Below are 24,502 nucleotides of genomic sequence, written 5' to 3' on the forward strand. Positions count from 1 at the left end.
ATCAGGTCTCTTGCAAATATTTTCTCTCAGTCTGTGGCTTGTCTTCTTATTTTGATCTCTGTTCTTTTAATATGAAGTTTTACACCAGTCTCACTTCCTCTGAGATATTTTCGTCTTTGTCACGCCACCTTCCTCATTGATGTTGCTGAGTTTCCCTTCACCAGGTTCTCTGGCTGCATATGTAGAGCCATTTGAACTGCAGCAGTGTTAAGACTCCCATTGTCAGCTCTTTCCACTTTTCGTTCAGTTTGAACTTCACACCAGCACTAGCACTTGTCGTTTCTTTATTGTATTTTCATCTTTGTTGGTGAGTTCCCGTTTTCAAATATCCATTTTTGTAAAATGGCAAGTGTGTTTATCACTGAGAAACAAGCAGGCACTGCCACTACACACTGTATTGTCTGTGCATGAACAACAAACATTTGCAGTGAACTATCAGTCAGGCTTTGAAAGAAGTGACATTGGTCATCCGTCATGCTGTGCTTCCTATTTGCATAGTGATTTGCTGACAGTAGCTAGCGGCAAAGTTGAAGGAGTGTGTGTGGACCAAGGCAGGCAGGCGGATGTAGCTTCTTATCTGATGGGAGCCTGACTGTGAAGAACAAGGAAGTTGGAGGCAACAGGCATCACCTAGAGTCTGGTCTGGGGCCTCCTCTGTATCCAGTCAGCAATGGCAGGAATGGCTTGGACTTTCTTCCTTAACATCACCAGCCTGCGATGGATGTCCAACAAGTCAGGTTTGAAGACCAAAAGTGTAGTACTGCAAATTTCCCAGTAGAAATCTGCCCAAGTTACCTAGTTTAAAGGAAACAAAAATTTCCATTTAAATGTAAAAGGCGTAACTTCTTAATCTAAAAAAGTTTCGTTTTAATCCAAAACAATCTTTTATTACAAAAGTGGAATATGTGTGATAGAAAATTCGAGTTAACACCATACTCCCAACACCCAGAAGTTACTAATCTTAACACCTCTTTGTATAGGGTTTTTTTCCTGTGTGTTCATGCATTTTTATTAAAATGAGATGTTAACAGTACATACACGTAACTTGATGGATCTGCAACCTCTCTGACTACATTTTCACCTATCGAATACCCAATCAGTACTTTACGTAGGACAAATCGTTTCCAGGACCAGGCATTTCACCTGGTTGTGTCCTTTCACTCTTAATTCACAACAGTACCCTTTTTTGTCACTGAATGATGGAGGATCGCACAGTAGTCCTGCACAATGTCCTGTCTTCAGGATTTGGGTAACTATTGTGTCTTGTTTACCTTGTTCCTTTACACACTGCAGTGTAAAGCAATAGAGTGCAAATTATCCCTAGAGAGTTCACGGTTTCAAGTTAAATATTTCTGCCTCACACGTTCTATTGCATCCCATCAGAAGGCATAATATATGGGTACCTGACAAGTGGAACCCTAAGATTGACCACTATTAGGATGATGACAGCCTGGTCCTTCCCTGTGTACTTTCTTTTTTCCTCCTTTGTGACTAGAAACTAATCTGGATTACATTACTTTGGCTCCCTATGGACATCAATCAGAGTGAAGTTTAAATGTGGGCTATTAGTTTTCTTTTTGTATGGAATTTAATAATGCTTACAGCTAGTGTTTTATGACTTGCTTACTAAAACACCTGTCCACCAGGAGAGTCTATTAGAGGATTCAGAGTTTGGTCAACACATTTGACCAACACATTCGGTCAACACACCTACTGTGTGCCACGTGCAGATCTAGGTCCTGGGGTTAACAAGAGCATGTTATGCAAGCCACTTTTCTGATGCAGCTTTTATTTTAGAAGCAGGAAGACAATCAAACATGCACACTGAGGGGCGATGAAAAAAAAATTGTGAGAGGGACTCTCAGGTGATCAGGGAGGAAAGACCTTTAAGAGGTGACATTCAAGCCATGGCTTGAATGATAAAAGCGTTCCAGACATGCAGCGATCTTGGGATTAAACATTCCAAGCAGAGGGATCAGCAAGTGGAAATGCTCTTAGGTGGGAATAAGGCTGGTATCTGAGAAACAAAACACCAGTGTGTGCGAGATCACTGTGAGAAAGGGAGAGAGTGCTGAGAGATGGACCACTCAGGAGAAAGTTTACAAAGGAATTTTAGTAGAAAACGGAAAAAGAAATATTTTAAGTCCATCGAAACTGTTCATAGGGCAGGGAGCGGAACATTTTCAGAAAGGCTATTGAGTCAATGGGTGAAACGAAGGGGTGTGAGGTATATATATATATATATATATATGTACACACATATATATACACACACAGAATATATATATATATATATATATATATGTCTTATATTTTTCAGATGTAAAACATACTCACAGAGTTACCAATGAACCACTCTCTTTCCCCTAAGTATGCTTCCAAATCTTGCAGAAGCTGAGGTGCATCGTACGTAAGTAGTTCATTAAACGTCTGCTTCTAGGAGAGGGAGAAAAAGATCGCTTTAAGGATAATAGGAAGAAAAATAAATAGTATGATTTGAAGAAGAGGAGTTCCATCTTTATTTTCCTACATGAGTTCAGAAAGGAAGAGAAGTAGCTATGTGTTTTTTTTTAATGTGTGACATTACTGAGATTCAGATCTAACTTTTCTTAGATGTTAGTCCTCCCTTTATTACTCATGGATTAAAAAATAAATACTTTGTCACTAGTTCTTATAGTGTCTTTGTATATTACGACTAAATATTTTACCCATAAAATCTTTTAATGATTTTATCTTAATTTTGTATTAATAAAAATTCCATTATGTTTTTCCACTTTTAAAATTCTCACTTTTCTTAGCCTCACTCCCTTTAAAGTTAAATAATAACTGAAGGTAAAGAAATTTTATAAGGAAGTCTAGATTTCTCTAGTTTGACAGTCTTTAATTTTTTTTTTAATTTTCAATTACAGTTGACATACAGTATTATATTAGTTTCAGGTGTACAACATAGTGATTAGACATTTATATAACTTACAAAATGATCCCCCCAATAAGTCTCGTCCCCCCCCGACACCAGACAGAGTTATTACAGTGTTATTGTCTATATTCCCTATGCTGTTCTTTACATCCCCGTGCGGCAGTATTTCATTTCATCATTGCACTTAACGAAAGTAATCCATAATGAATCATTATGCTCTGGGGCTTGTATGAATTTTCTCTCTTTGACTTGATACTGTGCCTCAGTATATTTGTCTGCCTTGAATATCATCTATAAAACACATCATCTAGGTGCCTCTTTTTGATATATTATGTAAGGTAACATTGCAAACCAAATAATATCCTTACCAAAAAAATTTAACAAATATATCCATTTTTTAAAAATTGTCCTTGTTTTTTTGCTTGAATCTCTGAAGACCAAATAATTTACTCATGGCCTATTTCTTGGTGCAAAGTATTTGTTTATATATGAAAAATTTGGCTGGTTTGTATTTTGGATATGAAATGTAATTCAGACTTAAAAATATTATAAAATCTGACCCTGTGTCATTTGTTAATATTCATAAGTGACCTACACAAGCACACCTCACTTTATTGTGCTTTGCTGTATTGCTTTTTGCAGACAGCATGTTTTTTTACAGATTCAAGGTTTGTGGCAACCCTATGTTGAGCAAGTCTGTGGCATCATTTTTCCAATAGCATTTGCTCGCTTCATGTCTCTGTATCACATTTTGGTAATTCTCTCATTTTTTTCATTATTATTATATTTGTTATGGTGACCTGTGACCTTTGATGTTACTATTGTAATTGTTTTGGGGTGTCTGCAACTGTGCCCATATAAGACGGCGAACGTAATTGATAAATGTTGTGTGTGTTCTGACTGCTCCACCCACTAGCCATTGCCCGGTCTGTCTCTCTTCTCAGGCCTCTGAGACAGACGCAGAATAATACTGAAATTAGGCCAAAAAATAAACCTATGATGGCTTTTAAGTATTCAAGTGAAAGGAAGAGTCAATCTATGCGGCAAACTTCATTGTTGTCTTATTGTAAAAAATTGCCACAGCCACCCAACCTCAGCCACAACCACCCTGTTCAGTCAGCGGCCATCCACATCGAGGCAAGACCCTCCACCAGCAAAAAGATTATGACTTGCCAAAATCTCAGATGATGGTTAGCAATTTTTAGCAATATTTTTAAATTAAGGTATATACACTTTTTTAGACATACACTACTGTACACTTAATAGACTACAGTATAATGTAAACATAACTTTTATATGCACTGGGAAATTGAAAAATCTACTACTTGCTTAATTGCAATAATCTCTTTATTGCAGTTGTCTGAAACCGAATCCAGAATATCTCCGAGGTACGCCTGTAATAAAAGCCAGTCTTTATTAAGGTAAGTCAGATAGTTGAAAACTACCTCACCAATTTGTTGATTTACTTCCAGTTACGATTATGACTTAGCTAGGTAATACCAATTACTATTATTACATAATGCCTTATATTTGTAGAGTTGTTTGCAAAAGCATCATTACATATTTACAGACATTTGCCAGATTTTGCAAACTGAAGCTTGGAAAGCTTATCATTATTTTGACTTTACACTGTTATATACCACCTTTGTACCTAAGGTTTTCTCTATATATAGTTAATATGTTCATAGTTTTAAATTAAAACAGTGTGAGTCCTTCTGCCCCTTACTCAGATTTTGTGAGCTGAGGCAATGTGCCCAGAGCTGTGTAGCACTTCCTACAGCTCAGCTTAGTTTAGCATCAGTTGGAAAGACAATGGCCAACTTGGCTATCCCAGAATAGTTAGAAACAGGAGGGAGCTGAACAGAACGGGATGTAGCTGCTAGATGGCTTTCCAAAAACTTCTGTATGCTCACCTGGTTAACTTTGTTACTTTTTCTAATGTGCATTTCCACAACTTAAGGTACACCGATGCTTGCATTATATGCAGTGCCAAATAGAAATTTTATGTCTGTACTATTGACTTCTTTAGCCCAGGTTCTCTTTACTTGTTTTGTGAATCATCTTAGTCTAATAAAATGTACATAACCAAACAACGTAATCATTAGTATTTAAGAGTCATTTTAAAGAATACTCACCAAAATAAGATAAGATGAAATTTGGTTATATATCCTTTTCTTCCCAGATGTGTACTTTTTAAAATGCATTTCCTGATAAATCCTAGACAGCCACTCTTGTATTTGGTGTACTCAGAAATGTGCTACCTCCTCCAGAGAGTCATAAGGCAGGAGGTTTTTGCCCCGAGAAATCATTGCTATAGTATTAATATAGGAATTAAAGAAGATTGTGTTTCTCCAAATCATTGTTTTTAAATCACACTACCAAAATCATTTAGTATTGGAAACGGGCCAATAGCATTCCTTCAACCCTACTCATCCTGTATCCTACCTCCACCCCTGTTCTGCAGATGAGGAAACTGAAACAGATACATTGCATAACCAAAGAAATACTAGTGGTAAATTCAAGAATTTTCAGTGTGGGTGACCAATGTCCTGAGACATATTTTGCCTTTTAAATTAAATCTAAATTAATTTTTAATTGGAAATGTAATTTTTAGCAACCAATACTAAAACATTTATAATTATGTGTATTTGATAGATTTTTAGAAGCACATATAATAAGAGGACTGTTTTCATTATCCATTCATCTTTACTGCACCAATATTCTGCTTTTGAAAATTTTACCTGACCACAAGGTGGCAGCAATCAACCCACTACAAGGAGATTAGGCAACGAAATATAAAAAAACTATGCGTTTGTCATTGTATACTAGCCAGGTTCTGCTTATTAATCAAACAGTCTGTAACTATCTGCAGTATTTCTGCAACATGTTCTCCCTTCATGTGATTTATCATGAACTTGGATTATGTTCTGTTAAACTTTGTTTTGTAGTAGGTGGCATGTAAGAGCATTGCTATTCTAATACAAAGGTAGAGTGTTCTCTTACCATGAATGCTCAAAGAATATTTTCCTCTGTGAAATGGCCTTTGTTATGGAGCCTCAGCCAAAACAGAGAAAATACAGAGGGCAAGCCCATAAGTTGACAGACTGCCAATCAGTGAGGATTTTTAGCACGTGGGAAAAAAAGCTTTAGTTTTTTTTTCTAAATCAGGATTCATATATCTACTTGTCTGCATTTATAAGGATATGTAAAATACAGATGCCATGTTTAACAAACAAGGAAAAACAACAAGCACTGGACTATATAATGACACTGTATTAGTTATAGCAGCTAATGTTTATTGAACACTTTACCTAACCATTAGCCATAAATAATTATGCTACCACTTAATCCTCCCAACATATTTCAAAGTAGATTCTATGATATTTTTTACAAACAGAGAATTTAAACTATTGATAAGGAATTAAGTGACAAGTAGTAAGAGAGGAATCAGGATTTACTGGCAGCCTGGCAGTCCGAGTACAGAGCCCGTGTGTATCGTCTCTGTCGTCAAAGCTGAGCTTTTAAGACTTGGTCCTGGTTAGTCGTGTGTGTGTGTGTGTGTGTGTGTGTGTGTGTGTGTGTGTGTGCATCACCACACACCTTATATTTATGTCAAGGAATCAGTGAATGTGAATACCTTTATGTTTTAAATATCTCTATTCAAATCAGAAGGTCCTCATTAAATAAACAGTATTTAGAATAAATATGCTTAAGTGAATTAAGGAAGACGGCCATCTGTTCTGTGCTGTAGCTTTTAGATGCAGGCTTTAAGCTATGACATGTACATAATATTCGTGTGCAGCTGTTTTGAACAGCTGCTGGCACTACGGTCTCACCCCCAGTGGTTAAGAACATGGAGTCTGAGTCAGAATCACTGGGGCTGGAATTCCTTGTATATCCTTTACGAGCTGAATAACCTTCAGCGAGTGACTTACCCTATATAATCTGACATTCTGGAAAGTAAGGATAACAACTGTTTCTCCCCAAAGGGATGCTTTGGGATGAGTCACTAATTTGGGAGAAAGTATGTGTAGGTGGTGAGGCTGTGAGTTCTGGGCTGGGCGGACTTGTTGTGTGACCTCGGCAGCTACTCTCTTTCTCAGTTTCTTCATCGGCAAAGTGAGCATGACAATACAAAGCACTTGTCTCACAGGAGGATAAGGGTACTGACTGAGATAATCCCCGTAAAGGGGCAGAGCAGCACTGCACGTGGTGTTGGAGGAGCTTGGCTCTTCCCATCACTCACACAACAGGGATCTAGTGCCTGCAAAACATAAGGTGTGGGGTACACCAGCGAATGATGCAGGCGGGATTCCCACTCTCATGACACATTCTACTGCAGGAGACAAAGTAAATATATATTAAAGTACAGATTATGATGAGTGCCCTAAGAGAAACCACGAAGGTCTGTCTGTAATGGAGAATAACCAAGAGGTCTATTTACAATTCTGGATAAAGATGATGGATTTGATTTGAGACGTGTGTGTGTGTGTGTGTGTGTGTGTGTGTGTGTGTGTATACATATATATATATATATATATATATATATATATATATATATATATATATGTATATAGTTCCAAAAACACAGTAAATATATATTTTGGAAAATATAGAACCATATGTGGGAAATTGGAGAGTAGACAAGCAAACAGAATTTGAAGCTGTAAAGCAGATGGATGAATGGTACCTGCAAAGGGAAAATCAAAAACCAGCATCATCTATCCCCATAAAACCCTCAAATAGTTCAGGAAATGCCAGGATATATCTAGAATTGGGGGTAAGGAGGTAAGGAAGGGGATAAAATGAGGATTGGTGAAAAGCTGTGGAAAAAAGTCATTTTAGCATAAGACTTCCTCTTTGATTTTACACTGTTGGATACCTGCCTATTTGCCATCCTTAGCAGAAGGCTAGAGAGGGTGGTAAAGATGGTCTCTGGGTTGGGAGTCCTCATACATACTGTATTAAAAAACGGGGATTAAATGAATATCTGTATGCTGAATGTCAAATTCTGAGACTCTTAGCCTTCTCTTTGCACCTTGTCTGCTAGAATACTGGCAGCCAGGCCATTATATCTCTGGGCAAAAGATTGAAAGTCTTCTCCAGGGACTCTTTCTAAGGTAAGAGCAGACCCTTGAAAATGGTGATGTTGGGAAGTATCTCCAAAAGGCCTCATGATGCTCAAAATCAGCAAAGCCCATCCACATGCTGAGAGCTTTGAGTAAACGTTTTAATTCCCCTACTCTTTGTCATGGATAATAAAGGATGGTATGATTCCTGGGGAAAGACAGAGACCAAAACAAAGAGGAAAGATGGCAACTTTAAACAAACATACAATAGGCAGGGAGATGATATTGTATCAATTAAACAAACATAAAGCAATATTTTTTAAAAAACACAGAGAACATCGTAGAATAAGAGTCCTTATACATTTAAAAACATATCAGACATTTAGACCTCAAGGGAAGGATTGTTGAATAAAATTGAAGAATTCTCCCTGAAAGTAATGACAAAAAACAAACAAAAGAAGAGATTAAAAATAGAGAAAGGATCGAATATCTGAATAATAGGAATTTTAATATAACAGATCAAAGAAAAGAAAGGAGGAGGAAATTACCTGTGAAATAATGAAAGGCAATTTCCTAGAATTAAAAAACATGAGTCCCAGATTTTAAAGGGCCCCCAAAAGAGATAGCACAGTCGATGAAAAGAGTATCATACTAAGACAATTATTGCAAAATTTTAGAACTCAAAGGACAAGTGGTCTACCAGCTTTCAGAGAGGAAGGAAAAATAGGTCATATACAAAATGTCAATAATTAGATTAGATTCAGACTTCTCAACTGCTAGAAGACCATAAATAAATGTTTTCCCAATACTAAAGAAAAATTGCTTTTCAACATAGAATTATATACCCAGCCAAATTATGAAACAAGTATGAAGATGAGATAAAAACGTTTTTAGACAAATAAGGCCCCAAACATTTTCCTATGCTCGGTAAGCTCCTTGAGAGTTGCCCTACAAAAACAAGGACAGAATCCAAGAGAATGAAGCCAGGAAAGGATCCAGAGAAGCATCCAAGATGATAATAAAAATTGCAGGATGACAACTGTGCACCACATGTCTAGTGCAACCAGAGACACAAAGGAGAGAGATATCCATACTGTTATCACCATATCTCCTGGCATCAATCCTTCATTTTAACTTTTGAAATACTGGAGGATGTGCCCCCAAATAAAGGAAATAAAGACAGAGGATGGCATCTAGGAGACAGGACTCCAAATCAAAAAGAAAGAGATCCCTGGGATGGCAGGGAAGGGAAATTTGATGATGATGGTGGTACAGAAAAGCTAAACAATTCTACAGAGGAGAATGGACGTCTCTGACCAGATATCACCAAGAAAATAATGGAAATAATAGCTTATCGTATATCATTGACCTTGAGGAAAACCATACTGGTCGACTATTGGATAGTGTGGGAAGGTTTAACAATAAAAGTGAAAAGAATAAAAACAAATGGAAAAAAAAACAATTAGTAACTTTGAAGGGTAAAAATAAGAAATGAAATATAATCAAAAACATACTGCAAGGCACAGTTCTGTATAATGTTTTCATGGGCAAACTAATATAATCACCGAATACTGATTTAACCACAAAAGTTTTAATATCACTGCATTGGCAGTTTGGGGGAACAGGAAGCAGAGAAAATGACTATGTAAGAGTTAAATTCTTATTAGTATAATAAGAAATCCACAGAAACTAAAATTAGTGAATCACAGTAAGCCATAGTCATATATGCTATAGAAATATGGAGATGTGTAACTCCTACAGAAACAGCTAAAAGGGTTAAAAAGAGTGTTGCATCTGAGAGGAGCCGTGTGAAGAGATTAAGGCAGAGAATCACAGTGTTTGCTTTCAACTTTTCAATATAACTTGATATTTTCAAACTACAGGTCTAACTTTGATAAAAAGGGACTTAAAAAGCACCTAACATAATGTCTGGCAAGTGAATCTGATTAATAGCAGTAATAGCAAACTGATTACATTACTTTTATGTCTTGTTTTTTCTCTGCCCAAGGAAAACGTGACATGAAATCATCCAATGTATCCACAATAGCATCAACTTGACATTGTTCCAGTTCTGTTTTTCCAGCCAAATCTGTGCAACAGAGAAAAAGGTCATTTTATGCCCCCAAATATGTTCAATTTAATTTACTATATTAAGACATTAATTTTTTAATATGCAATATATTCATATAGTTCAAAAAATCAAAATATTAGGTTGGTGCAAAAGTAATTGAGGTTTTTGCAATTATTTTTAACCTTTCAAACAGCAATTACTTTTGCATCAACCTAATAATATAAGATAGTATCCCAGGAAGACCAACTTCCACCCCTGCCCCCATCCATGTCAATTTGCTCCCTTCCCTACTACCATATTGATAACCGCCTTTATTAGTTTCTTTTGTATTCTTCCATTGTTTCTTTACGAAAATAAAAATAATGTCCCACTCAGTATGCACCTCTCCTATATATCCTAGAGATATTTCCTTACAAGTCCCTTAAGGGTATCCTTGCTCTTTTCTCGGCTTCATTTAAGGGATTTTGGGATTCTTTTTAAGGGATTCTTTTAAGTAGAAGTGCCAAATTTATTTAGCCTCAACTGACTAGGTCTGCTTCCAATCTTTTGCTAATACAAGCAATACTACAATAAATAACCTGTATATACATTTTCATTTATTTTGTAAAAAGAATTCTTTTCAGTTTTCCAGACAGTTTTTGTCAGCAGCATTTGTGTTCATACGGGAAACTATAAGTTTAAAATCATAGAGGTTTGTTTGTTTGTTTGTTTGTTTTCTTTCCTGCCATTCATCGATCATCATTTTGCTAAAAAAAACATTGATCTTCCTAAATATTTTCTCACTGCTGTCGATTTAAAATTCTGCAGTGTGGAAGCATACTAAAATAGATTGCTTTTATACAATCGTATGAAGTTACTAAAAATCAAGGAATTGTACACTGACAATGAGAGAATTGTAGGTCATACGTACCTCAACAAAGCTGTAAAAGAAAGAAAATGCTTTGGTGATTTATAGTTCTGTAAATTATCTGTAGTGCTTGTGTGTGATGTTCAGAGGTTGAGTTTTTTTTTTGACCTTGAAAAGCCCCTCCTATCATTCGGTTCTCTTCACTCATTTTCATCCCCACTTTGGCTTTCATGCTCAAGGCTTTTGGCTATCAATTTTATACAGATGACTCCATATCAACACTTTTAGTCCTAAATTCCAGGCCCATATTCTCAGCCTCCTTTTGGATAGTTCTTGAATTCTTTTGGCCCCTGAACTTCCTTCAAAAAAATCCCAAATGGAGTCATCACATCCTACCTCACACCAGCTCTTCCTTCTTCATTCATTTAACAAATAATTACTGGGCTCCAACTGCAGACATACCCCAACTGGGGCTACAGCAGTGAACGAAAGAGATAAATTTCTTGTCTGCATGGCACTTATGGCTGACTGGAGGAGACAGATACTGAAAAGGGTACTCCTAGTTAAGAAACTCCCTTCCTTCCTTCCTTCCTTCCTTCCTTCCTTCCTTCCTTCCTTCCTTCCTTCCTTCCTTCCTTCCTTCCTTCCTTCCTTCCCTCCCTCCCTCCCTCCCTCACTCCCTCCCTCCCTCCCTCCCTCTTTTCCTCCCTCCCTCCCTTCCTTGGAGAAGAGGAGGAGGAAAATGAGAAGGAGTTAAGAGAATGACAAACCATGTCCAAGCTGTCGTATGCCTGCCCTGACTCCCCTGGTCAAATAGACTGCCCTTCACATACCAAGACTCTCTTCTGGTCCCTGTGATGATTCTATTTCCACAACCTTTCTCATTTTTTCCTCACTCTTTCTTCTTTCCCATTGCTGTCTGAACTATTTCAATGACATCCAAACGTATGTCCTTCACGCGTGAGCCTATCAAATACAAAGTATAGCCAGAATAATCTCAAACTCATAGCTATAGTTATGTAGGCTTTTCTGCATAAAAACCTACAATTGAAGTTAGACAAGAGAAAGATAAATAATGTATGGCCTCACTTATATGTAGAATCTTAAAACAAAACAAAACAAGAAAACCCCAAAAAACAACAACAAAAACCTAACTCATCAATACAGAGAACAGACTGATTATTGCCAGGGACAAAAGGAGTAGAGTGGGCAAAATGGGTGAAAGACTTGGGGATGTAATGTACAGCATGGTGACTGTAGTTAATACTGTATTGTATACTTGAAAGTTGCTAAGAAAGTAGATCTTAAAAGTTCTCACATAAAAACAGATTTGTAACTGTGTGGTGATGGATATTATCTAGACATACTGTGGCAATCATTTATCAGTATATCCATATATTGAATCATGTTGTACACCTGCAACTAATGTAATATTATATGTCAATTATATCTCAATTTTTAAAAAACTTAAACTTGCTTAAAGAATGACATCCATACTCTGAATCTTTCTAACCATATCCCAATCTATTTTTCTATCTGTTTATCTTTCTACTTCTCCATTCTGCAAATTTGAAGTTCTTTTCTTTTTCTCATGCCATTTTCTCTCTACCTGGGATGGTCTAGACTAGAGATTCTCCAAGTGCTATCCATGGACTGGTCCCATCAGCACAATCTAGGAAACTATTTAGAATGCCAATTCTTGGGCTCTAACCCAGGCCTATTGAATCACAATCTAGTCGAGGCTGAACAATCTGTGTTTTAATGAGTCTCCAAGCAATTCAGATACACATAAAGTTGGAGAAACACTGCCCAGGTCCAAGTCTTCCTCTTGAAATTCTAGGTATCCTTTAGTTAAGGCTCAACTCAAATGTTATTTTCACTTCAAAGTCAAATTTCCGTAGAGTCAGAATTAATCTCTATCGCTTTTGAACTTCCAAAAAATTTCATTTGTTGAAATACGTTAGTGCAACAGAAATTTTTATATTTTTAATGTACACACATAACTTTGATTCAAAAATAAAGGTCTAGTCTTTATAGCCCATTTTATTTGTTAGCTAACCATATGTCTGTGTCTTGGGTCATAGTGGTTGTGGTGTGCGTGGTTGTGGATACGTTTGAGAGTGGGGCATGGAGATTCTACAGATGGATTAGAAAGAAAGGGACTATTAAAAAAAGCCAGACGTAGCTTTTTACTCAAAAAGAATGTTAGGGAAGTATAAGGGGAGATAGAAGACAAAGGAACATAGGACAGGAGAAAGGGCATCAGGCAAAGACAAGAGCTAACAGTTTTCTATATTTCTCCTCACCACTGTCATGGATGCAAGCAGATGCTTATAAAACATTCCAGAAGCCAACTGCCAACTAAGGATGCCTCATATGGCCCTCGTGGAAGCAAATACAACCTTGCTAGTTTTTTCAGTGTGATGAGGATGGAGAACATTGAGAACATGATTCAAATGGTCTGAGGAATTTCAAACTTCATATGCCATGTGTATTTCCTGGTAATCTTCTCTGATAACTTATGATACACATGGTAGCAAAAGTGTGGTTTCAGACATACTTGTCCGATTTTTTCAGCTGAATTCCGATAAGAGATTGGGGGCAAGGACCTGAGGGGCAGGAGTGGCTGTGGGCAATGTAAAATAAAATTAGTTGTCTAGGAAACTCATGGAGAGTTAAAGTGGCATAGATGGTACATTTATACTTCTCCAGCGTTTAATTCCATTCCTCTTTGCACTATAGGGTTCAATAATAAAGTTATTTAATGAATACTGAATATATACCGTTTCCCCGAAAATAAGACCTAACTGGACAATCAGCTCTAATGCATCTTTTGGAGCAAAAATTAACATAAGACCCGGTCTTATTTTACTATAATATAAGACCGGGTCTTATGTAATATAAGACCGGGTCTTAATGTTTCTCCAAAAGATGCCTGAGAGCTGGTTGTTCGGCTAAGTCTTATTTTCGGGGAAACACGGTGTGTGTGTGTGTGTGTGTGTGTGTGTGTGTGTGTGTGTGTGTATGTATATATATATACATACAGATATATATACATATACACACATATACGTATATATCCTTTTTTTTTTTCAGTTATCCAAAATTTTAAAACGCAATAAACATATTACCTGTGTTTTTGGTCAAATATCTTGCTATTGCTAGGCTCTGGTGAAGCTTAAGTCCATCGATTTCCAAAATGGGGATTTTGCCAAATGGAAGAGCTTAAAATAAATGAGCAAAGAATCAACTTCCATAATAAAATCAAGAGTTATAATAATTCCATTTTTACTGATAATTGTGGAAACACAGAATGATTTTTAAAGTCATGGAATTCTTGAATATTTATTCTAAAAGGGACACTAAGCATCCTCTTTACGTTTTGTAAGTTAAAAAAAAAAAGATTGTTAGAAGAATTGCTATAAAGTTAGTGAGGGAACCATGTCTAAACCCAGTTTTGCAATGATACTCTATATAATACTATATATTATCTCATATGCTTACTTAATTTTCTAAAACCTTTCTTAAAAAGCTTAATTTTATTAAAAACCTTTCTTTTAAAGCTTCATTAATTTTTGTGGCATCAATCAAGGATCACATTAATTATTCTTTAGAACTGAAGAATAGTCTGAAGAATATGGAGAATTGGACTTACATATTGATTTTGATAAAATTCTCTTTTTGATAAGCGACCATTTGAAGTATATAGTAAGGCAGCAAGTATATTATAAAACAGGACAGAATCATACCAGGTATCGTATTAATATTTTATCTGTAAGTTCTACTTTGTTTAGATAACAAAACTTTGTTTTGCTACCTAAACCTATTATATTTTTGTCAGAAAGCAATATATTATTACAGAAAAATTCTAAATTGAAGGTAAATAAAAATAATTCTGCCACATAATTATAACCACTTTAATATTTTAATTGCTTTCCCATAGATATTTAAAAAATGAAATTATAGTGTATATACTTGGGCTTCTAAGCAAAAGATATAAATTTTTATCCTCTTTAAGCCACTTTTGTGTCGGATCTCTGTTAAAACATTTGAAACTATATTCTAACGATCACAAATTTTAAGATCCCTTTCAACTTGGAAAATAATTTAAAAATGCAGCAATGCCATTTTCAATAACGTAATGAAAAATTAAGGTAAAATAGGATGGATATAAGGTACTCAGAGAACTTACATCTGAAAACTGAAAAGTGGGATTTGTTATATGTAATATTTCCACTACTTGCTATCCATCTTAACTTATATAGTGGATAAAATTAAATTTCACCTATTTTATGTCCACAGAATTAAAAACCCCCATATAAAAACTCTGATATTAGAAGAAACATTTGGTTATTAATGGTAAAGTTTCATGAGAACAGAAAATAAACTATTCTGTCCCACCAGAGAAGAATTCTCTGATAAGAAAAAAGATTGATTGTAGGGGCGATGACTTTTAAGGAACTCAGGCTTCCAAAAAAGGCATGTAGCCATATTTATTGTTAATATACCATTTATCATGATATTATTGTTAGCATTATCTAGTGAAAATAACTTGGGCCATAGTGTTAAGTAGACCTGTGTTTGAACATTAGGTCTGCCTTGCTAGAGCTGTGAACCTAAAAAAATTACCTAAACTCTGTGTGCTTCAGTTATCCCAACTATAAAACGGAAACAATAATACATTCCACATAGGCATGCTAGAGAAATTAAATGAAATGGAGTCTGTAGAGTATCTACTAGGTGCCAGATAGTCTTCAGGTACTCAACAGTTGTTTTCTTCAACTTCATCTTTATGTGAGTTGGTGATAATCTAGTCATAAATATGTGAATTTTACACATATAACTAATTTTTAGTTAGTATTTCTAGGTAACATGGCAAGCATCTAGAGGATGGCTTACAACTTACGGAGAACCACACACTGTTATTTGTTTAATATAACGATATTTCTTATTCTTCCTCATTGTCCTGAGTGCAAAGTAGCATGTTTTGATAGGGTGACCTGCCCAATTTGTCCATTTGCTCTTTCCTCTGATCAAACAGATCCCAGTTTTGTTTGTGTATCCAGCCCTCTCTCATGTCGTCACATGCCTCATGAAAATTTATTCTATCCCCAACTTCAGAGGGGGACTAGATACTTCTAAGGTTCTTTCCATACCCTATGCCAGTGGCTGATTCATAAATGGATGCGTGCGCCAATTTGAGCCAATGAGACACGAGAAATTTGCTGAGGTCTTCTGGGCAAGTTTTTCTTCATTCTTCCAGGAAGCAGCTGTCTCTCCCTTACTTTTTCTCATATATCCTCTCAATACTACTGTTCTGGGCTACGTGGCTGGAATTGAGCCACACATTGCTACCGGCCTCATGATGGAGCCAGCGCACAGAGGAGGAAAAACGGATAAAGCCATCCTTTGAAACCTGTCCTACTTCTGGATTTTCAGTTATATGATACAAGTCATTTCCTTATTATTTAAGCCATTTTGAGTTCGGTTTTCTAGAGCACCACATCTGATACATTGTTAAAACATTATAGATACCTGTAGCAAACCCGTCCAATTCCAACTGTCAAAAATATTCACTGCAATATCCCCCCCGTTTCAACTCTTTTGACAAAACTTCCTATTGGTTTATCTTTATATTCTTTTTCTTTGATAGTTGTATTTTCACCTCAAATAGGAAATTTTCTGGGTCACATAACATTTATTTAATTTGCCTGAATGCTGCCTCTCAATATAAAGCTATGTGAGATTTTAAAAAAATCTTTATTTTTCATTTTCCTGAGGAAAGACAAAACATTCTGGAGACATTTCTCCTACATTTTCAACAACTGTTATGTGTGCTACTTACTTGATTTGATTTCAGGCCAGTCAGCTTGTTCTATTCTGTGATCTTCATACTTTATGTCCAAATATGCAAATATGTAACGAATAATTTCTGCTCTCCCCCTCATATTAAAATATATAAGTTTGTAGTTTGGCATGATATAATTCTGGAAAGAGAAAATTGGAGGAATTCTTTTTACACGCCTCTAGCGATGTTGCAACATTTTTTCTTTGGGGACATTTTAAAAACTTTATGGCATCTTTGGAGATAACTGAAGATATTAGAGGATATTTCAAAATGAGAATCATAAATCACTATCCTAATAACATTCGAGAATGACTTGAAATAAGATCGTGACTCTCTCTTTAAGAACTAGCTAGAACATTCCAGTGAAATACCTGAATTCAAATATTATTTACGAGAGGACTTCACACTGAGAGGGTATCTGCACACCAACCTTCAGAAGATGGAGTCAAAACTTCCCGTTTTAGGATGTTTTGCCCACCTTCAGTCACTTGTAATGGGTGCTATTTGACATATGGTTTGTCGGTTCTCACAGCTGAGTTTGTGAGGACAGCTGGGTAAAGACTGTAAAGGCAGGGGACACACAAGAGGAATAGAGCCAGCCATGCCAACCTGTCATCGCTCCCTTCCCTCACCATGTCTTTTCCCTCTAGGAATCAGAGGCTTAGGGAAACCTTGCCCTCATTTCCCTCTGACTGATCCATGCTGCTGAGTTTATAGGGTTCCTTGCACCCTACAAACATATCCCATCTTGTGGATCTCTTTTGGGATGGGACAGTGGTGAAAATATCCCCCCATTCCCTCTGTAGAAGAGCAAGGAAGTAAAAATGCTAACTTTTCTTACATTTTCAGAGAGTGTGCTAATACTGGCTATATTGGTTAGATTTAGGTCATTACAATTTTGTGAGTTTTCTGTGATTTGTATCATTTCATTTCCAGTGTTTATAAACAATTATTTTAAGCACTGATAGTAAATTGTATTGTAATTTTATGATTAGGCAACTGAGAAAGAAACATCTTCATTTGAAACTCCGTTCTTCCATTTAGTTGCTGTGTATCTTTGGGCTACACAACAAAATCTCATTGAATTGCAAAGCCCACTTTTTATAAATAAAGATACAATATGGACTTGGGAATTTAATGAGTAATTCATGTAGAGCACGTACCACAATGCTAAATACTTAATAATGAGTAGCTATAATATGAATAATAAATTTGAGCTAGTTCTATAGAAAAATAAACACTGAATGCAGCATACCAAAATAAATAATAATTATAGTAATTACATAAATAAAAATCATAAGTAACAATTATTTGTTATTTATGCATATAATGTTTAAAGTTATATGCATAAATAACAAGTAATTGTTATTTATGATTTTTAAATAGTAAAGTGGTAAGTTGAAATATTTTACTCTCTACTAAGGAAGTCTTTCAAAGATATTAATAGAACATTAAATAAAAGAAAATTTGTGCTTAGGCCTCAAAGTTCCATCTGAAATCACATCACATAAAAGGTCAAACTCTAAAAACCTAGATTGCCCAGTTTACATTTCAAGTTCATGTGTTCACGTGTCTATCTTTGGAAAGGATGACTGGAAATAACTGTCTGGTTGCCTGTCTAGACCCTCTCCGGATCCAGGAAATGATGGTGATGGCAATTCACCATCTGGATCCAGGTTTTTCCATGTCTAGATATTGTAGAGAGGATGTGGTACTTTTTGTTATAAACAGAGAGTCACCCTAATTATTCTGTGTCCTGTCCCACTCTCATTAGCCAGTCCAGTTACCACCCAAGTGAAATGTGGCACATGCCACACATATCAGTATGTGCGGGAATGTTCTCAGTAGAGAGAAGAATTCACTAGAGGAAACCAGTGGAAATTCCAAGATTTATAGCCCTAAATTCCTTTTGGGGAAAATATAGGGAGTTCAAATTTGAGGGACTACATGAAGTGCCCATGGGAATAATGAGACTATTTTCAAGTTCCTTAGAAATACTGAACTTATAAATAAAAAGTGGGAAATGTCTGAGAGCACAAAAATAGTAAATTAAAAATGTAAAGTAGTAACTTTCTTTCTGAAAAAAGAAAGCATTGGTTGGTAACTATCTATATTTCTCTGCAAATATCTTTAAATCTGAGATTTGGCACAGACCCATCAACATCTGACAAATGCTTATCGTTCCTTCTAGAACTTCCTTTCAACAGTTGCAACTCATTAATGAAGCTGTGTTTGCACTTCACATTCCTGTAGTTGCTTGTATAATTATGTTTTCTACCCAGCAAAAGTCTTGGTTTCTTGGTTTTTACAGCTACAAAATCCCAAACTTTTTGTTGCTGTTGTTCAGGATACCAGTGTACATTTTTATAACAAGAAAAATAAAGGTAAATGCAGTTAGAAATACTTACTGATTCTAAGAATTCTTCCTGTATTTTATAAAGCTTTTCCATAAAAACCAACATTAAGTATTCCAAGTAAATGTTTCTATAGCCAATGAAAATAGATAAAAGGAAATTTATAATAAAGACTAAAGTTTAGAGGATACTGTCTAGAAGAATATATTTCTCCCTTATTGCATTTAGCATTACATCTCTGTTATAATTGTCTCACTTTATTAAAGCGTTTATTTTATAAGGATGATGGACTGAACGAATCAAGATAAAATGTATCCCACTCTCCACCAAGGGATGTTTCTCACCAAGTGACAAACAAGGTCAAGGGTAGAGCAGTTCAATGGTGAAGAGAATGTGTGGTTTTGGAGTCACCCTTGTCACTTACTATCTGAAAGGTCTTGGACAAGTCACCTGATCCTAGCTTTAGTGTCCTCACCTGTAAAATAGTAATGAAAACATTGTGTGTAAAGTACCAATACACTGTTTGGCACATAGTATGAGTTGAAAAAGAAAAGAGAATACAAAGGGAGAGAGGGAGGAGGAAGAGAGGGAGGGACAGTCCAAACCCTGTTGGAGGAGAAAGTAATTAGCTTTGTGATTTGATTGGACTCAAATCCTCAAGATCTTGTTCTTCGATGAACCAATCCTGCTGCAAGCACATAAAAATTTAAAAAAGAAAATATGTAGTTAGGATTAAAAGCAATACAAACTTTGCCTGGACCCAAATGAACAGAAGAAACAAAACGCAGCGAACAGGACTCTGAAATCTGAGAGAGGCGGTGGACAGCCAGGAGTTCAGCTCCTTCAGAATAAAGGGGAATAAAATCCTGCATACCCGACGGGAGACTGGACAGACGTACTGCTTGAAACTAGGGTCTGGCATGTATTTCTGTACAATATTTTAAAAGGTCAAATTGCAAACCTCTAGTAAAATGATAAAGAGGAAAATACATGAAAAGTCACAAATACAAATAAAAAGAGGTCATAACAGCAGATAAAGCAGCTCATTAAAAATCGTAAGCTAATACTACAAATAACTTTATGTCACTAAATCTAAATCCTTATATGGGAAGATTTTGAGACATATAAAAACATAATCAAATTGAAAAGAAACTGAAAGCCTGCATTTAACAATATCCATTAAGGAAATCAAATTGGTAATTAGTTATACCCATGAAAGACACCAAGCCCAGATGACTTTACAGGTGAACTTCAGTTAATCTTCAAGGGAAAGGTAATCCTCATCTTTTATAAGTAGTTATTAGCTATTTAAATTTAGTAGTGTGTAAAAAGAAATAAAATGTAATGACAAGATAGGGTTTATCCCCAGAGTGCAATATATTTCAACCCCAGAACATCTATCTGCATAAAATATTGCATTAATTGATTAAAAGAGAAAAACCGTAAATCATATTCTCAGTAGATGCAAATAAATGCTTTCAAAAACATTTATAAAATTAATCACTCATTTGTGATCAAAACTCTTAAAAAACAAAAAAAACTCTTAGCAAACTGGGAATAGAGGAAAAGTTCCTAAACCTTATAGAGTCTCTACAAAAAACGTAGAGCAAACATCAAACATAAGGGGGAACCAACGGAGGCATTTTTCTTTAATGTCAAGAATAACAAGATCCCCACTATTAGCCTTACTATTCAACATAGTCCTGGATGGCCTAGCTAATTCAGTAAGATAAGACAACAATATATATAATACATGTAAGGAATGGAAAAGAAGAGACAAAACTGTTCTTATTTGCAATCAAAATGATTGTCTATATTCAAAATCCAAGACAGCCTACAGATAAACCTGATCCTAAATTTCAAATGGAAATGCTAAGGACCAAAACTGACAAGACATCAAGAGAACAGAAGGAGGGGACTTGACCTACCAGGTTGCAAGACATATTAAAAAAAACCTTATTATAATTTCAGGTAATGTGATCCTTCATCAGGATTAGACATACAGAAGTGTGTAGCATCTCGAAACAGAACCTAAGTTATGACACACATGACATTACAGTGGGGATATGAAGTGACCAGACTAAAACACTTTTGAGACAAAAGAGGAAAAGTATACATAATTAGACCCCAACTTACTTACACATGTAAATAACATCCAGGAGGCTTATAAATCTAAATATGATTTGACTGGCCTAGGCAAATTCCAATGTCATGCTGGCCTCTTATTTCCTGTTAAGTGTCATTGCTGAGCCCTTCTACTGTCATTCTGAGTTAAGAATCCCACATAGGGAAAGCTGCATGTATTTCCTGAAATGACACAGAAACAAGAAGTAAAAAGGTGGATTGTGCTTACAGCTCTCCTTTACACCTAAAACTAACCACTGACTAGTTCGTGTCAAGTTCCTCATTCAGTAGACAAAAAGCCCTCTTAGAATTCTCTTTGAAAAATAAGACATACGTTTCTCAAAAAAAATGTGAATAATGACTAATAAATACCTTGGATAGAAACTTTCACATATGAACTCATGAATGTAGCCATTAAATAAAAAAAGAAGGTTTAGCTTTAGCATATGCTAAACTGGATTAGAAATGAAATCTTTTACATGGAAAATAATTGTGTTTCTGAGAAGTTCTGTCTTGGGTATTTCCTTTCCTTCCCATAGGTTTGTAACCCTTTTTACTTTATATAACAATCATACATTTCAGTGTGGTAGTTTGATAGTCTGTAGTAGTAGGAGTTTGATAAAATATAAACTATCATAATAAAACCATATCCTTTTAACTAAGCCAATATTCTATTCTGTATATTGCTGTAAGAGCAGAGTGAAACATACTTTCAAAAATTCTAGTGTCTGTGCCAGAAAGGTAATAACAATCCAAACTTAACTCTCTGTCAAAGGAGGCTAATATTCAATTACCATATATGTACCTTAAAAAATGTCAGCAGACAGCTTAAAAAAAAAAAGATGGAATTTTTGGAGTAATTTTAATGGACAAAAAACTTACAAATAAGGACTTATTAACCATTTTACAATTGAATCCAGAACCTCAATACTATTTGTCCTGATTTATTTTATTCATGAAAATGTTGGCCTCGATGAGCTCTTACTCTTAAATAAAATGAAATTCAACAATATTTGGGAATTCCAGATACAGTTTTATATATACCTGTGAGATAGAATTATAAAAATTGTGAATTTTTCACAATTCTTTGCTACACCAATAATAATGTGTGTACTTTCATTGTATGCAATATAGTGTTTTGAAATGCAACAATTGGATTCAGACAACAATCAAGTGAGATGCTATTGTCTACACAGGAACTTCTTGTACATACTGTGTTCCCCCGAAAATAAGACCTAGCCGGACAATCCGCTCTAATGAGTCTTTTGGAGCAAAAATTAATATAAGACCCAATCTTATTTTACTATAATATACGATCGGGTATAATATAATATAATATCAGGTAAATATAATATAATGTAATATAATAGCGAGTCTTATATTAATTTTTGCTCCAAAAGATGCATTAGAGCTGATTGTCTGGCTGGCTCTTATTTTTGGGGAAACAGGGTATTGACATTAAATAACAGCACTGTCTTACCCGCTAACGGTGGTAAGGAATGCTTATTTTCCTCATTAGTAGTGTTCCTGGGCATTCCCAATTCAGTTCTGGATAAGTTGCCAGGTTGGAGTTAAATTGTAGGCCAATAGAGAATAAGTTTTGTTCATTGAGTAAGTTATGAATTTCAACCAAACACTAGATGTTTAATTTTGAGTTAGCAAGGCAAGATATTTATTTTCCTAATGAAGACCAACTAAATAATCATTTTAAATGGTTACCTCACGTTAAATCCAAAGCAAGAGGAATAACTGAAATATCCTTTGGGAGCTGTGAGTTCAAATTTCTGGCCTGGGATAACTGCCTTAAATAATGCTTGAAACCAAATGAAATGAGAATGCAATTCTTGGCAAAACATGGAGACACTTCAACAAAATGAGCCTTAAAGCAATAGAAAATATTAAAATATTACGAATAAGATCTCTGAATCTTTTTTATTTATTTTTTTTTTTGCTTGCCTAAAAGAGGCCCTTCGTCTCAAGGAAATACTGTTTTCTACAGGTGCAGGGTTGGCATTTGTACAACCCTGAGCGTGAGTGCTCCTTTAGATTTTGTACCCTAGGTACCTCATCTCATTTGCCTCATCCTAGTCCTGGCCTTGATTGAGAGGACTAATAATAATAGCAACGGCCAAAATTTACTAAGCACTCACTATGTGCTAGTCACTATGCTAAGACTGTTTCATGTGTTATCTCTAATTCTTCCCCAAAGAGACACAGCAAAGTTGCCCACCCATGTCCATCTTCCCTCTTCCTTTAATAATAACAACAACAACAACAACAATCATAATAATAACAATAATACCTATTTTACGTGGTGGTAGGGAAGAATAAAATCCCTGAACTTTAAAAAAAAAAAAAGAAGAAGAAGAAGAAATAAAAAGAAAATGAAGAACTATGAAAGTCTCTACTGCTTCGCATATCAAAAACATCACTTGGGAAAATTCTGGAACAAGTCACAAATCTGATTAGAACAAAATTCTTCCTCTGGTATTAACTGTATTTTCTATGTTAAAAACTAGTTGAAGGATTGTTTTTAAACCCTCTTGAAATCTTTTAAAATCTTTTGTACTTATATTTCTCTTAGAAATTACCATTTGATGTCCACTTTGCCACTAACAGAGAGGGGCTCTGAATGAGAAAAGGTCTGGGAGTAAAATAGTGAAAATCCACAAGACAGTCACTCAGTCACACACAGAATATGACAGTAATAAAACTAAAACCCTAAAGTAAAGAGTGAAGACTACCTCATTTCTTATCTTTGTAGAGTTGGATCTTATCACTTACTTGTGCTATGTCTCTGTGGAGTCCCTAGTATCTTCTATGTCCTCGTATGTGGCTGCATCTTGCATTTATATGTTGAGTAACTGATGGTCACAAGCCAATGAGAGAAGAGGCAACTTAACTTCCACTTAAGTCTCTTCCTTCAATTTTTAGATAACATATGCCCACCAGACTGTTCATAGTCTTCTGGCTGTCCTTGGCTTTTTATTGTGTCGCTATGTCCACACACCTCACATATTTGCATACAGGTGGCAAAGTCAAAGTGCCAGGTATGAAGTGTGCCTATTGCTACAAGCTCGTTTATTTTTAAAGTCTTACACATAGGCTCCTGGAGAATGAGAAACCATGAGTACAAGTCAAGCCCCTTTCCGGGTACACACTTGGTTTGCTTCCTGGCTCCATTAGGTGTGCTGGGAGAATCCTTGGCTCACCACCTCTTCTCACCTCCTCCAACAGTCTCATCCTTTGCCTGCTGCACATTTCACCCTCAC

The 24,502-nt window shown here is 35.7% G+C and overlaps 1 protein-coding gene across 3 annotated transcripts; it reads right to left on the reverse strand.

The window, feature by feature from the left end:
• Positions 1-41: 41 nt before the first annotated feature.
• HPGDS (hematopoietic prostaglandin D synthase) lies at positions 42-24,069 on the reverse strand. Of its 3 annotated transcripts, XM_033105268.1 has the most exons (7): positions 24,015-24,042; positions 21,247-21,413; positions 16,750-16,891; positions 14,036-14,128; positions 9,966-10,075; positions 2,338-2,436; positions 42-795 (listed from the first exon to the last, which is right to left on the reverse strand). In XM_033105268.1, exons 2-7 carry the CDS (start codon positions 21,259-21,261, stop codon positions 631-633), a joined length of 624 nt encoding a protein of 207 aa, XP_032961159.1. In that variant the 5' UTR covers positions 21,262-21,413; positions 24,015-24,042; the 3' UTR covers positions 42-630. The 3 variants fall into 3 exon arrangements, with proteins under 3 accessions (XP_032961159.1, XP_032961160.1, XP_032961161.1); XM_033105269.1 differs by lacking the exon at positions 21,247-21,413 and having other exon boundaries at positions 24,015-24,069; XM_033105270.1 differs by lacking the exon at positions 21,247-21,413 and having other exon boundaries at positions 23,975-24,023.
• Between the last annotated feature and the right edge of the window lie 433 nt (positions 24,070-24,502).

This window comes from Rhinolophus ferrumequinum, chromosome 5 (assembly GCF_004115265.2).
Source record: "Rhinolophus ferrumequinum isolate MPI-CBG mRhiFer1 chromosome 5, mRhiFer1_v1.p, whole genome shotgun sequence".
Classification (NCBI taxonomy): Eukaryota; Metazoa; Chordata; class Mammalia; order Chiroptera; family Rhinolophidae; genus Rhinolophus; species Rhinolophus ferrumequinum.

Coding starts and splice junctions, on each gene's coding strand:
- HPGDS (XM_033105268.1), bottom strand. Junction 10,076..14,035: donor ATATTTGACCAAAAACACAG/GTAATATGTTTA, acceptor TCTGTTGCACAG/ATTTGGCTGGAAAAACAGAA. Junction 796..2,337: donor AGTGGTTCATTGGTAACTCT/GTGAGTATGTTT, acceptor CCTTTAAACTAG/GTAACTTGGGCAGATTTCTA.